At 34.6% G+C, this 12,571-nt stretch overlaps 1 protein-coding gene across 2 annotated transcripts in view; it reads right to left on the bottom strand.

Moving 5' to 3' along the window:
* The window catches only part of LOC145241285 (tRNA wybutosine-synthesizing protein 5-like), a 45,773-nt gene that overhangs the window by 9,316 nt on the left and 23,886 nt on the right, over positions 1-12,571 (bottom strand). The window contains exons 5-7 of one of the 2 annotated variants that reach the window (XM_080104028.1): positions 12,223-12,405; positions 5,771-5,858; positions 2,835-2,951 (exon numbers count right to left, since the gene is read on the bottom strand). In XM_080104028.1, coding sequence (XP_079960154.1) covers positions 2,835-2,951; positions 5,771-5,858; positions 12,223-12,405 — 388 coding nt within the window. The remainder of the gene's footprint in view (positions 1-2,834; positions 2,952-5,770; positions 5,859-12,222; positions 12,406-12,571) is intronic. The other variant, XM_080104029.1, reaches the window with a different exon arrangement.

Below are 12,571 nucleotides of genomic sequence, written 5' to 3'. Positions count from 1 at the left end.
TGCAGAAATTCAAGTGTAATGTAAACAGACATCTTGCTGCTCAACTCCCTACATAGTAACCCTGAAAATTATCTCATATAGTAGCCCCCTACATCAAAGTGGCACCGTGTTTTGTTTGAGGTGAAAAATGCAATAAAAAATGCAATTGGTCCAATAGATGGATTCTATCATTAATTTTCTCATTGTATTAAGCATCAAAATTAGAACATCAATTTACCAAACAATTAAACGTTCCTTCTATATTTGCTTTTGCAGGGTGATTTTTTTTTTTTGAAGGAGGTAAACTTTAAATTAAAATGAATCACAGAAAAATATTTTTATCATACAAATATGTGGTTTATTCAAAACTAGCATGGGTACCCGGCATTACCTGGGTGTTTGGAGGTGTGTGTTGAGCAAAAAAAAAAAAAAGTGGTAGTAGGAAGGCAGACTCGAACCCTTACCGCAAAGGAGGAAAAGAATGGGGAAAAACGTGACGTCTTTGCTGTTACAACCACCACCAAACCGGAAGTGACATAGGTTTAAATTAAGGCTAGACAATCGAACAGAGAGGATAACTTTCGAAAATATCGGTGAAACACTAGAATGTAAAATCAGCTATGCAGGTGTATAAATAGGTATCGAATGTTTTACGAGTAAAACACGTGAACAACTAGCATTCTTTTTTTTTTAATTTTAAAAATTAATTCAATATAACAATCGGCATGGACCCGACAATTGGAAGATTGTGGATTCATAAGACCAAAAAATCCAACTTTGGTTGCCCTTTTGGAGCCCGTGGCATAGCGGATAGAGACGCAGGAATATCCAAGATTCCAAGTGAGTATTGCAAAGGACCCCTCCCTGTAGAAAAGTGCCCAGTTGAAGGTGAAGAAATTAATGTTTTTAGCCAATTTTTCAGTATTTGTCATCTGAAGGGTCAAGCTTCAAAATGCTACTGATTTTTTAAATTTTTACCCCTATTATGATCCCTTAATATTTATTGTTTTGGGTTCAAATCAAGTTATTAAGTTAGATCCATGTCCAAGGAACTTATATCTAAAATTTCAATTGTTTATACCCAAAATTGGCGGAGGAGTTTGGTAGAGTTCTCAAAAATCAAATCGTTAAACTTTGACCCTTAACAGCCAAATTTCTGTCCGAAAACAGATACCTTGTATATCAAATTTTGAGTCTGTAGAGTGAAAATTGACAGAGCTATTGTGTAGGGAAATGTACACAGACAGACAGACAGACACTTTCACTTTTATAGATATATAGATATTAATTTTTTGGAATTTATAATTCAAATACAATTTCGGGCGTATGGCTCCTGTGGCTTGGCATATATGATGTAGTCTAGAGGTCCAATTTTCATTTAAATAAAAATGAATCACAGAAAAATATTTTTATCATACAGATATGTGGTTTATTCCAAATATAAATTTTTCGGCATTTATAATTCAAATACAATTTCGGGCATATGGCCCCCGTGGCTTGGCATACATGATGTAGTCTAGAGGTCCAATTTTCATAAACTCTCAGAATTAAATTAAGCTGTATTTTGGCAATAATGCATCGACTGTGGTCTTCTAAGTGGTCAATTGTGTCTGGTTTATCAGTGTAGACATGGGACTTTACAATTAAATGTGAATTAGGGCAGGTGCCAGGTTACTGTATTCTCTTCTGTGTAAATTTCTACTATTCTTTGCCTACATGGTATTTGAAGCATGATTGTATGATTTTTTGACAAATAAATCTAGTTTCATTCAATAATTAAAAGAAACCCTCTCTACCACCCATAGCAATGGCCAACGACTCTTTATCTGAGAGTCCATCTTTCAAACTCCTTGGCCTAACGTTCACAGGAAACATGAGTTGGAACAATTACATTGAAGGCATTGCCAGGGCCGCTGCAAGAAAGGTGGGCTCTCTCTACCGTGCTAGAAAACTACTAACACCCGAAAGTATCCTGTACCTCTATAAGGCCACCATTCGCCCATGTATGGAGTATTGCTGCCACATCTGGGCTGGTGCATCTGCTACTAGTCTCTCGCTCCTTGACAAGGTTCAAAAGAGAGTCGCAAACCTGATAGGCCCTGAACTGGCATCTAAGCTTCAGCCTCTGTCCCATCGACGAAATGTTGCATCCCTCTGCCTTTTCTACAAGTATTTTAGTGGTGAATACTCTGACGAACTGCAATCACTTGTGCCCCCACGACGTGAGCACCCTTGACAAACCCGACAGGCTGCTAAATCCCACCCCCACACTGTAGAGATCCCTAGATGTAAAAGATCTTTTTACTCCAATAGTTTCTTCCCCAGAATCGCTAGACTCTGGAATTCCATTCCAGGTCCCTGCTTCCCCAACAGTACTGACGTGCAGAAGTTCAAGTGTAACGTGAACCGACACCTTGCTGCCCAAATCCCTACATAGTACCCCAGTAGTGTTGCCCCTGATAGTAGCCCCCTACACCAAAGTGGCAATTTGCCTTGTTTGGGGTGAAAATGTAATAAAAAAAAAAAAAAATAAAAAAAAAAATAAATTGAATTGAATTTGCATCAGAAAGAAGTCTACGCGGACACTGCAAGAAACTATTTAACTATCAATTTTGCTTAAACGGAAGGAGGGACGCTTTCTCAATAAGGATCCCTTGACCTTGGAACAGACTTTAAAGAAAAGTAACAACGCAACAATTCAAGATTTCAACACGTTTTGCGCTATTGTATCCTCTTCTGTGTAAATCTCTAACACGTCTTTCCTTACACGACAACATGATCGTTTTTTTTTTTGTCAAATAAATCGAACTGAACTGAAATTTTACTCTCCACCCCAAAGCAATAAATAATCTTACCTGGAATAAAAATGATATCTCCGGGTTCTAAATAACATTCATAACGTGTTGCTTTTACAAACAATGGAAACTTTTCAATGTCGACATCATCGATATCCAAAACTGAAGATTTATCGCCTGGAAAATAAAATTAGGGAAAAAAATGGTCCTTGTTCAGAATTTCCCGTATATTAAAAAAATGAAAATTAAAAAAAATATCTATATGATGTATGGACCGGTGATGAACTGAAAATATCATATTCTAAAAATCACATAAATTGATTTAGTAGTTTTATTTTTAAATAAGAAAATCAAATTTGAGCATCCAAGAAGGAACTGTCTATTTGAAAAATATCTAAAAAAAACAAAATACCCCCCCCCCCAAAAAAAAACAAAGGAGTTAACTCAACAATAATTCATACTTACTAGATTTATGTTGTAATGCCTACTAATTCCTATTAATTGCTTAAAAATGATTTTCTTTATAAAAATAAAACTACTTGATCAAGTTATATGATTTTTTTCCTCTTGAGTACGTACATAATATAGATTTTTCTTCTTTTTTTAACATTCAGGGGATTCTGGACAACAAAAAATTATCCATTTTATTGACACTTGTGCATGAAAATTGATCAAAATCAAAATAATACATTTTAAGTAAAAAAAAATCCAAATTAGTAAAAATTCCCAAAAATGATTGAATAGAAAATATGCTATAACTATTTTTTTTACAATAAACATAGCTATTCTAGATCCATCATTTTCTTATTTGAAATGAAACAAGGGAGATAAGTAAGTTTGTCATATAGCATAGAAGAAACAATTTATTAGCATTCTAAAAAACTTACAAAAAAAAATAACACATAAAAATAATAGCAATTTATTTAAATACCGAAAATGAAATAAATAAAAAGACAAAAAAAAAAAAGTATATACATATTGGCCATTTAAGAATTAAAATTATTGGATTAAATTGATAGGCTACAGTTACCTCCTCTGAATTCCAAGAACTCTTTAAAATTAACAAATATGATAAAACTACGTTATTTGATGAAGTTTATTTTTACTCATAATTATTTTTCTACACTATCATTTTTTGTAATTTTTACAAATTTGACATCACAAGTAAGTATGGAATAGTGTTTTTTTTTACTTAAAATGCATTATTTTGTCTTTTTTTTTCTTCTAATGCACAAGCACCATTTTATTTTTCATGTGTTTACATCTTCACAACTTGATTATACAACTACAATGGATTCTAACCATCTTTAATTGCATTTGTGTATTTTGTTATGTTCATCTAAAAGCAACATGCTCCCTTATGCGATTGCAGGAATTGTGCAGGCACCGCAACACCGCAATCACACTGTTCAACTGGTCACTACATTTTTGGACAAAGTTAGACAGTAGGGTTGGATCAAATACAATTGTATTTGTATTTCAATTGTATTTAAATACAATTTTAATGTAATTGTATTTATATTTTAACATCACAAGAAAAAGTAATTTGTATTTGTATTATGGCATCCAGGAAAATAGTATTTTGTATTTGTATTTATATTTGAGAGAGAGAAAGAGAGAGAGAAAGAGAGAGAGAGAGAGAGAGAGAGAAGGAAACTTTCAGATCTCTAATGATAATAAAATGCAATGCGGACATGATATAGAATGTAATGTAGATGTCAAATTTGGAAGGAAATATTTCTTTTCTTTTTCTTCTTTTTTGCATATTTTCAGATTTCTTTATTACTTTGAAAAAAAAAGTACTTATATTTGTTTTTGTTTAAATCAGTTATTGTATTTTTATTTGTATTTTGAGATTGAGGAATAAAAGTATTTGTATTTTTAGACTTAGGAATAAAAGTATTTGTATTTCTGGTAACCTGAACGAAAGTATTTGTATTTGTATTTCAATTGTTAAAAGTCAGTATTTGATCCAACCCTACTAGACAGGGCGATACTTTCTCTCACGTTGTTCATATGCTTGAAAGATATCTTTCGAAAAAAGGATGCGCACCAATATCAACAACCTCTGACTGAACCACTTGCACTTCAGGAAGACACTATTGTCAAGCTGTATACAGTATAATCACACTGACACACCGGTCCTCATTAGATCACCAAAGTTAAGCAACATTGAGCCTGTCAAGTACAAGATGGGTAACCAATTGGGAATACCTGGATCATGTTACAGCAGTGCCAGGTTCGATGGGCAGGTCATATATGCTGCATGCCTGATTCAAGTTTCCTAAAACAGCTCCTTTATGGTGAACTGTTCAAAGGAAAAAGACCCACAGGAGGACAGCGGAAATGGTTCAACGACAATCTAAAAGTCTCTCTCAAACAGTTCGGTTTATATTATAACATGGGAAAAATTAATCCAAAACAGATGTTCCTGGCATGCCACAACTCACAAAGGGGGTTACAATTGCTGAATCCACACGCGATGAAGAATGCAAGATAAAACATGACAGTAGAAAAGACAGAGCAATCAACATCTTCGATACAGAATTATCCCACCGGTGTCCAACATGTGGGCAATACTTCAGAGCTCAAATCGGTTTAACAAGCCATCTTCAAACCCACAGAACAATTACATGATCACGGTCATCTTCGCAAACGATGGATGAACATCATCACTTGGTGTAGTATATATGAGAAGGTTGAAACTTCTGGCAGCTCCTGCTTCCCACCTGTCCACCAGTGGTTTATGTCCCTGTCCTGCTGTTCAATCATGTTGGCTGGGATGAGAGTAAAGCTGGCTCTGCACAAACCAGCTTCACTTTAAAAAAAAAAAACTCTCAGCGGGAGTTATTCTTAATCTCAAGGATGATAAGGTGGTCTTCATCGTTCCAATAAATAAACCGCATTATCAGATTGAAGAGCAACATAGTTTTTATTATGTGAAATGCACAGATTCACCTATCTAACTAGGGATCAACACCTGGTTGCCAATTTACCTTTAAGGTACAAATAGTGGGCATCTTGTGGATTAAATAAAACAACTCTTTTACGACCATGGATTTGCATTAATATGTTATCCATAACCTAAAAAAATAAAGAAAAATACACATTAATTCTCATATAAACTTTCTGGTGCTGGTTTATATTGGTGATTTTTTAAACCAACACATTTCAGGCAAAAATATTATTATATCATACCGAAATCAATATAAATCCCCAAATTTACGAAAAATGATCCAGTAGATAATGTGCTAGAAGAATTTTAAATAAAAAATCAGTCACAAATATGGTCCCAGATATCTGGATTAAAGATGACAGTACAGATGATTTAGTTAAAATTACTAATTACAGTTACCTCCCCTGAAATCTTGCAAACTCTTCACCATGAAAACACATGTTAAAACTCAATAAATCACTAAACTCAAAAATTTTGATTTTTTTTACTGGATCATTTTTTGCAATTTTTGGAATTTATACTACTTTTAACATTTTTTTTTTTTTTTTTTTAAATTCAATTTTCACCCCAAACAAGGCACAGTGCCACTTTGAAGCAGGGAGCTACTATTAGGGACTTAATTAGCGGGGTCATTATGAAGGGAGATGAGTAGAAAGATGTTTGTTAACATTACACTTGAACTTCTGCATATCATTGCAGTTGGGAAAGCAGAATCCCGGAAGGGAGTTCCAAAGACCCGCAGTTCTGGGGAAGAAACTATTGGAGTAAAAGGCTTTCTTGCACCTAGAGATCTCTACTGTAAAGGGATGAGACTTAGTAGCTTGTCGGGTTTGTCGGGGGTAGTTACGTCGGGGAGGTACAAATGTTTGCAGTTCGTCAGAGCATTCACCATTAAAGTATTTGTAGAACAGGCAGAGAGATGCAACATCTCGTCGATGGGACAGAGGCTGAAGCCTAGATGACAGTTCAGGACCTATCAGGTTGGCGACTCTCTTTTGAACCCTGTCTAGGAGCGAGAGACAAGCAGCAGATGCACCAGCCCAGATGTGACAACAGTAGTGCCAACATGTATATAATGTTTTCACCTGAAATGTGGATGAGCATAATATTTCTTTTTCAAATAAGAAATTTGAAGTAAAAAAAGGCAAAAAAAAAAAAAAACCCAAGAATTTTAACAAATTTTTTTGGCAATGTTTAAAATAGAACCAGATAAAAAAAATCATAATCATAAATTACTATTCGCTATTTCCCTCTTTCCACCACTTTTCGTTTCATTAGTCCTTTCCCCCACTATGTACGACAAGCAATATGCAAGCAATCAAGCAAGACTATCAGAGTTTTAGTATTTTATTTACTACCTCTCCAAAAAGTTAGACACAAGATTACATGCAGTATTGAAAAACGAGCACACTAGGATAAGCTCATTCTGCCCTACAAAAATGCCTGTTGCCATTCCCTCTTTAAGAGTGTCTCAGGCAAATAGCAATAAGCTAACTTCTTCTTAGAGAAAAGGTAAAGCCTGGGAAAATGGACCACCTAGACCTGAACAAACACATACCAACAGCAACAAAATCGATGTCTGACTGATTGTCAAGGGTGTATGCAAACACTTATATGGCTAAGCTAGTTTTAGTACTATATAAAGATAGTCAACAAGGGAGATAATTCATCAAAATAAAGAAAATTAGAAAAAAAAAAGAAAAATTTAATAAATAATACTTCATATAAAAACCATCAATTCAGGTATGACGATTTTTGAGATGAGCATTTATTTAGAGTTTCCTTGACGACTGTTCTCATTTTGAGTGTTATTTTCATAAAGTTTCAGTCGATGTAATATAATAATCTATATATATAAAAGCGAAAATGTATGTGTGTATGTGTGTTCGCTTTTTGTGTATGTCCAAGAAAGGCTTTTTTCAGAGAAGCGGTCGGTCGCCTAACAACTTTTTAAAACTTTTTATATCACATGTAAATCGTAATATCTCAGAGTTAACAACGGAGCTCGCCTGTCTATTTTATTTTGATTGACTTCGGGAAGATAAATATTCAACAGTTTTCGCTCGCCGCATGTGCATTAGGCCTTTTCGTATAATAAAAGCGACACTAATTCTGGCGGTATTTTTCTGGTCTCGATCGCCGGAAATGTCCGAAAGCAATCAGATTTGATCAATGTGGAAATATTATTTCCTTATATCAGAAGACAATTGCTATTCAATTTCGACAAGTGGAGTTGTTTCCCCCTACCCCCAACATCTTGGAAAAAAAAAAAGAAAAAAGCGTTCCGCACTAAATGAAATGCTACCCCGCAGTCAAAAGTTGACTTCATCATTAAAACGTGCACCTGCTAATTTAAGTAATTAAATAAATTCAAACGTGTTTCCGTTAGCATCTCGCGGTGGCCCAATGGTTAACGTCGCACTCTTTTTGTTTTCACACTTTAATTTTTAACAAGGGTTCGGGTTCGATCCTCATACTTACCTACCAAAACATTTTTTTTTTATTTTAATCCCCCCCCCCCGGGAGTTTTGTTTTTTGATTTACCCTAAATCAAAACGTGGATTCCATGAACAAAGCTTCTTTCTTAGAACTGCACGCCTGTGGAACTCTGTTCCGTCTGCCTGCTTCCCACCTGACTACAACTTGGATGTGTTCAAGTCCAACGCTAACAAATTCCTAATGAACCGCCCCCTTAAGTAAACACTTCATCAAATCTCCACACTAACGTAATGAACTTGCAATAACCCTTATCCCTGAGTGGCTTCTGGGCCTTGATAAGTGATGACCACTGTGTAAGAAAAAAAAAAAAAAACACACACACACACACACCTCCAAACACCCGGGCAACGCCAGGTACCCCTCGCTAGTGTAATATAAGACCTTCTTCAGGTGTATCTTGTCCCATCAGCCATAACTGAGTAGTTAAGTTCTAAGTAATTTGCAATTGCCGCTCGTACTGGAGATTGAATCTTTAACCTTGAGAAGAGCAGCGCAGTGGATAAAGTACTTGATAAAATTCAGTTGTAAAAGTTACATTCTTCTGTAGGTTGAAGGTTCAATTCTCAGTGCAGGCGCCACTCAAAATACAATCGTGAATTACTTAAAATAAATTATTAATAAATCGTACATTGTTTGCAAAAGAGTGATCTAAAGTGCTTTTCCTTTTTAGTTTAGGACATTTAAAAGCTAACATGAACAAGTTTTTGAAAAGTTAAAAATAACAATTCAAAATTGAAATATAATTTTTAAAAGGTACAATGAACAAGTTTTCAAAAACTTAAAAAGAATTCAAAATTAAAAAGTTTATATTTTACGTAACCACTCAAGTTTCAATAATCAAACAAAATGAAGAAAACATTGATGGAAGCAAATAATCTTTTCACACAAACGATTGTGCACGTGTGTGTTATCGCTAGTGAACCACCAAGAAACAATTCAATTAAAAAATTTTTTTTGTGATTTTAAGGACTTTATTGAAAGAAAAGTTTGTGCACAAGGGGAGAGACAGAAATTCCTTAAAAAAGAAATGCTAAAATTAATGTCTTCTTATTTAGCCGTAAAGAAATGGCTAGCGAATGGACAGTCTCAAAGAAATTCACTTCAATCCCTGCATTGTTAAGCATATCAATTGTAGTCACTTCCTCACAGTGAAGTGCTTGAAATTCTGTCCCAATTCTCAAACGTGATCATTTCTTATCTAATCATCTGCTTCTAGTGCATTTTTTCTAGGAAGCTGACCACTCAATCCTTGCATCAATCATGCTAGGTGCACTGGGTCCATGTCCGTTCACCACTAGGCCACCCTGACATGTACTTAATGTAACAATTCCAGAATTCGTACTAGTTAACGCCATCTCTACTTGCATAGGGCCTCAATTAATAACAGTTGTATTAGCACTGATGCTAAAGTTTATGTCAATAGTTTTACCTTTATTTAAAAACAAATAAATAAATTGGAAAAAAATAACTTTTCTTTCAGTAGAAGAAAAGGAAACAGGAAGTCTAGTTTGAAAGTCCGTTTCAATACAGGTGTGATCTTTTTCACTCACGATTTTTCTATTTAACTAAAACAGTCTATCATACGTGTTCATCTCCGTAACACACCTTATTCTAACTCAATCTCCCATTCTCTCCATGGTTCCTTTTATGCATCTGGTATAGTCTCATTTGCATAGAGACGGCGAGGGTCTGCATTACTCATGGGTGATTGTCAAGTACAAAAGCAACTGTGAGTTGCCACTTTTTTCTTTTTTCTTGTCAAGTGATCGAACCCTACAAAGCACATACACCCATGCTATTTAGGTAAGTTACCATTTTCCTTACAGGAAGTAATGATGGGAATACATACGATAAAGTTAGATCGAGCTGCACTACATCCTGAAGCATGGAAATTCATGCATGGTCGGTTGCACAAGATGGTTAACGAATTGTGATTTAACTGTTGCCAATCACCTGAGAAGCTGAGACTTCAGTCAATTCCTCCTTGATGGTTATTGCTGAGATTCTAAGCTGTACTCTGACATGCGTGCAATTTTCAGGCAACAAAGAGGTAGGAGAATTATATTGTAAATTAATTCTTCATGTGGGTAATAAACTGCATATCCAGACTAAAGAAAATATCACAGAAACAAAGTTCAGATTAAGGTGTTTGCCGTGAGCAGCAGTTGGAACACAGCTTGCCAGCAACATGAGCCAGTTGAGGCAATTTTAGTTTTTATCCAGAACACAACCTAATTAAAAATAAATAAATAAAAATCTTTATGATGTACATACCTATCACAAAACGAAAATATCATATTCCAAAAATCATATCAAGTAGCCATTTTTATAAAGAAAATCATTTTTAACCCTTTATGACCTGGTTGAACTAATTTGTTCAGTCATAAATAAATGAATATAACAGCATAAATAAAGTGGAAATTGATTCAAACACGCTTTGTACGTATTAGTTTGGTATCTGCGTAGATGCCAGATACCTCCAGATTGCAACTGTACATTGCTTACATTCAGTATGCCGCCATCTGTCTCAGAGAGCGGAGGATTTCATTTGTTGTCATAAATACTTTTTTCAAGCACTATTGATAATAATAAAGGTAAGTTTATGAAATGCAAAAATTCTCAGTGGTAGTTTAACTTTTGAACTTTATAATTTTTTCATTTTGAAGACAATCATAGTATCATTACTCTTTAAACTAACTAAAATTAACTAATATTTTTTTAATCATCTACATCATAATTCAGGTCATAAAGGGTTAAAAATTTCAAGTGATGAATATGAAATCGTTAGTATTACAAGACTGATCGTACACGTTTGAATTATTGTGGAGTTACCTGTCCTTGTTTTTTTTTTTTAAGATTGTAGCGGGTAGGTGCCTGCTTTTTGTTATGTAGAAGATTTGAGAGATAGTTAAAAAATGAGTACACGAAATTCGCCGAAATTATATTTACAACCGATGTACATTTATTTACAGAAATTGATACAAGTTCAATGTGAAACAGTTCAATACCGAAAAACAACATTACTTGTGTGATTGTTTTAAGAGTCTTTTGTGAGAGTGCAAAATAGGAGTGTAGTTTCAACATGTCTGCATGATTCAAGGTTCAAGGAAGAAAGGGAAAGAGGAATATGAACCAGATACGGAACTGAGATGTATCCCTTGTGGCAAAGAATGGCATTGCCTGAATTAAAGGGAGATAATTATTATTACCTTAAAGTCACCATTTTGTGTTTTTGTGTTCGCTTGCATGTGGAATTCGGTTTCCATAAGATGGTGAAGTGAGAAAGTATTTTTTTGCATACTCACAAAATTTGATTTTCTTAATTTAAAAATAATCCTACTTGATCAATTTAAGTGATTTTTGGAATATGACATTTTCATTCTGTGACGGGTACGGATATCGTAAAGATTTTTTTCTGTATTTTCGTTTTTTAATAAGGTTGAATTCTGAACTTGCACCAAAATTTCAACAAACTATAAAAGTACACACGCACACATATATATGAAATCACGGCACAATCACGTTGACACACCAGTTCTCACCAGCTCACCGAAGTCAAGCAACGTTGAGCCTGGCTAGTACCAGATAGGTGACCATTTGGGAAAGTTAGGTGCTGTATGTACCCCGCAGAGTGTAGAAATTTCCAGGTTGGTATCTGGAGGCACATTAATTCACTGGGAGAGATGCACTCCCAGTCTTCATTAAGACATGCATCAAGGTAAAGGAAACTCTGATGTAAAAACCTGCGGTCTATTGTATACTCTCTCTTGTGGCAGTTATCTGCACCGGTGGAGGTTAGCAGTAATACCAAAATGTGTGGTTGGTTCTACACAAAGCCTTCACCACTATAAACAAATCATCTGTGTGGATTTCCGAGCAACTTAGTTGTTGGGGTGGAACCTCATATGTCGAAATATAAAGTTTCTAAAATAATTTTTTGTGTATTAAAACTTGAAATGGAATTTATAAAAAAAAAATAAAATAAATATTCACGTCATAATGTGTCCACAGCTGACACGCCTTGGAAGCTATTCGAAAAACACTTGAAAAAAAATTTTCAGCAGGAAATAATGGTGGAATATCCAAGTCTTTCATTAAAAGTGGAAACTGCTTATGGACATCAGCTACAGACTTCCGAGGATCATCTCCTAAGGAACGTAAATAATATTTTTCTTGCTGAAAAAAAAAAAAAATAAATAAAAAAAGAGTTACTTATTTACATTGGTGATCTTTAAACACATTTCAGGTGAAAACATCATTACATCTTTGCATGTTATGTCATGTCATGCCAAAATTAGTATAAATTCCAAAAATTACAAAAAATAATCCAGTAGAAAAATGA

This window comes from Euprymna scolopes, chromosome 20 (genome assembly GCF_053919585.1).
Source record: "Euprymna scolopes isolate OS-2025 chromosome 20, ASM5391958v1, whole genome shotgun sequence".
In the NCBI taxonomy this organism is placed as follows: Eukaryota; Metazoa; Mollusca; class Cephalopoda; order Sepiida; family Sepiolidae; genus Euprymna; species Euprymna scolopes.
The sequence above is the reverse complement of the archived record's forward strand: the minus strand, read 5'-3'. Positions and strand labels throughout refer to the sequence as shown.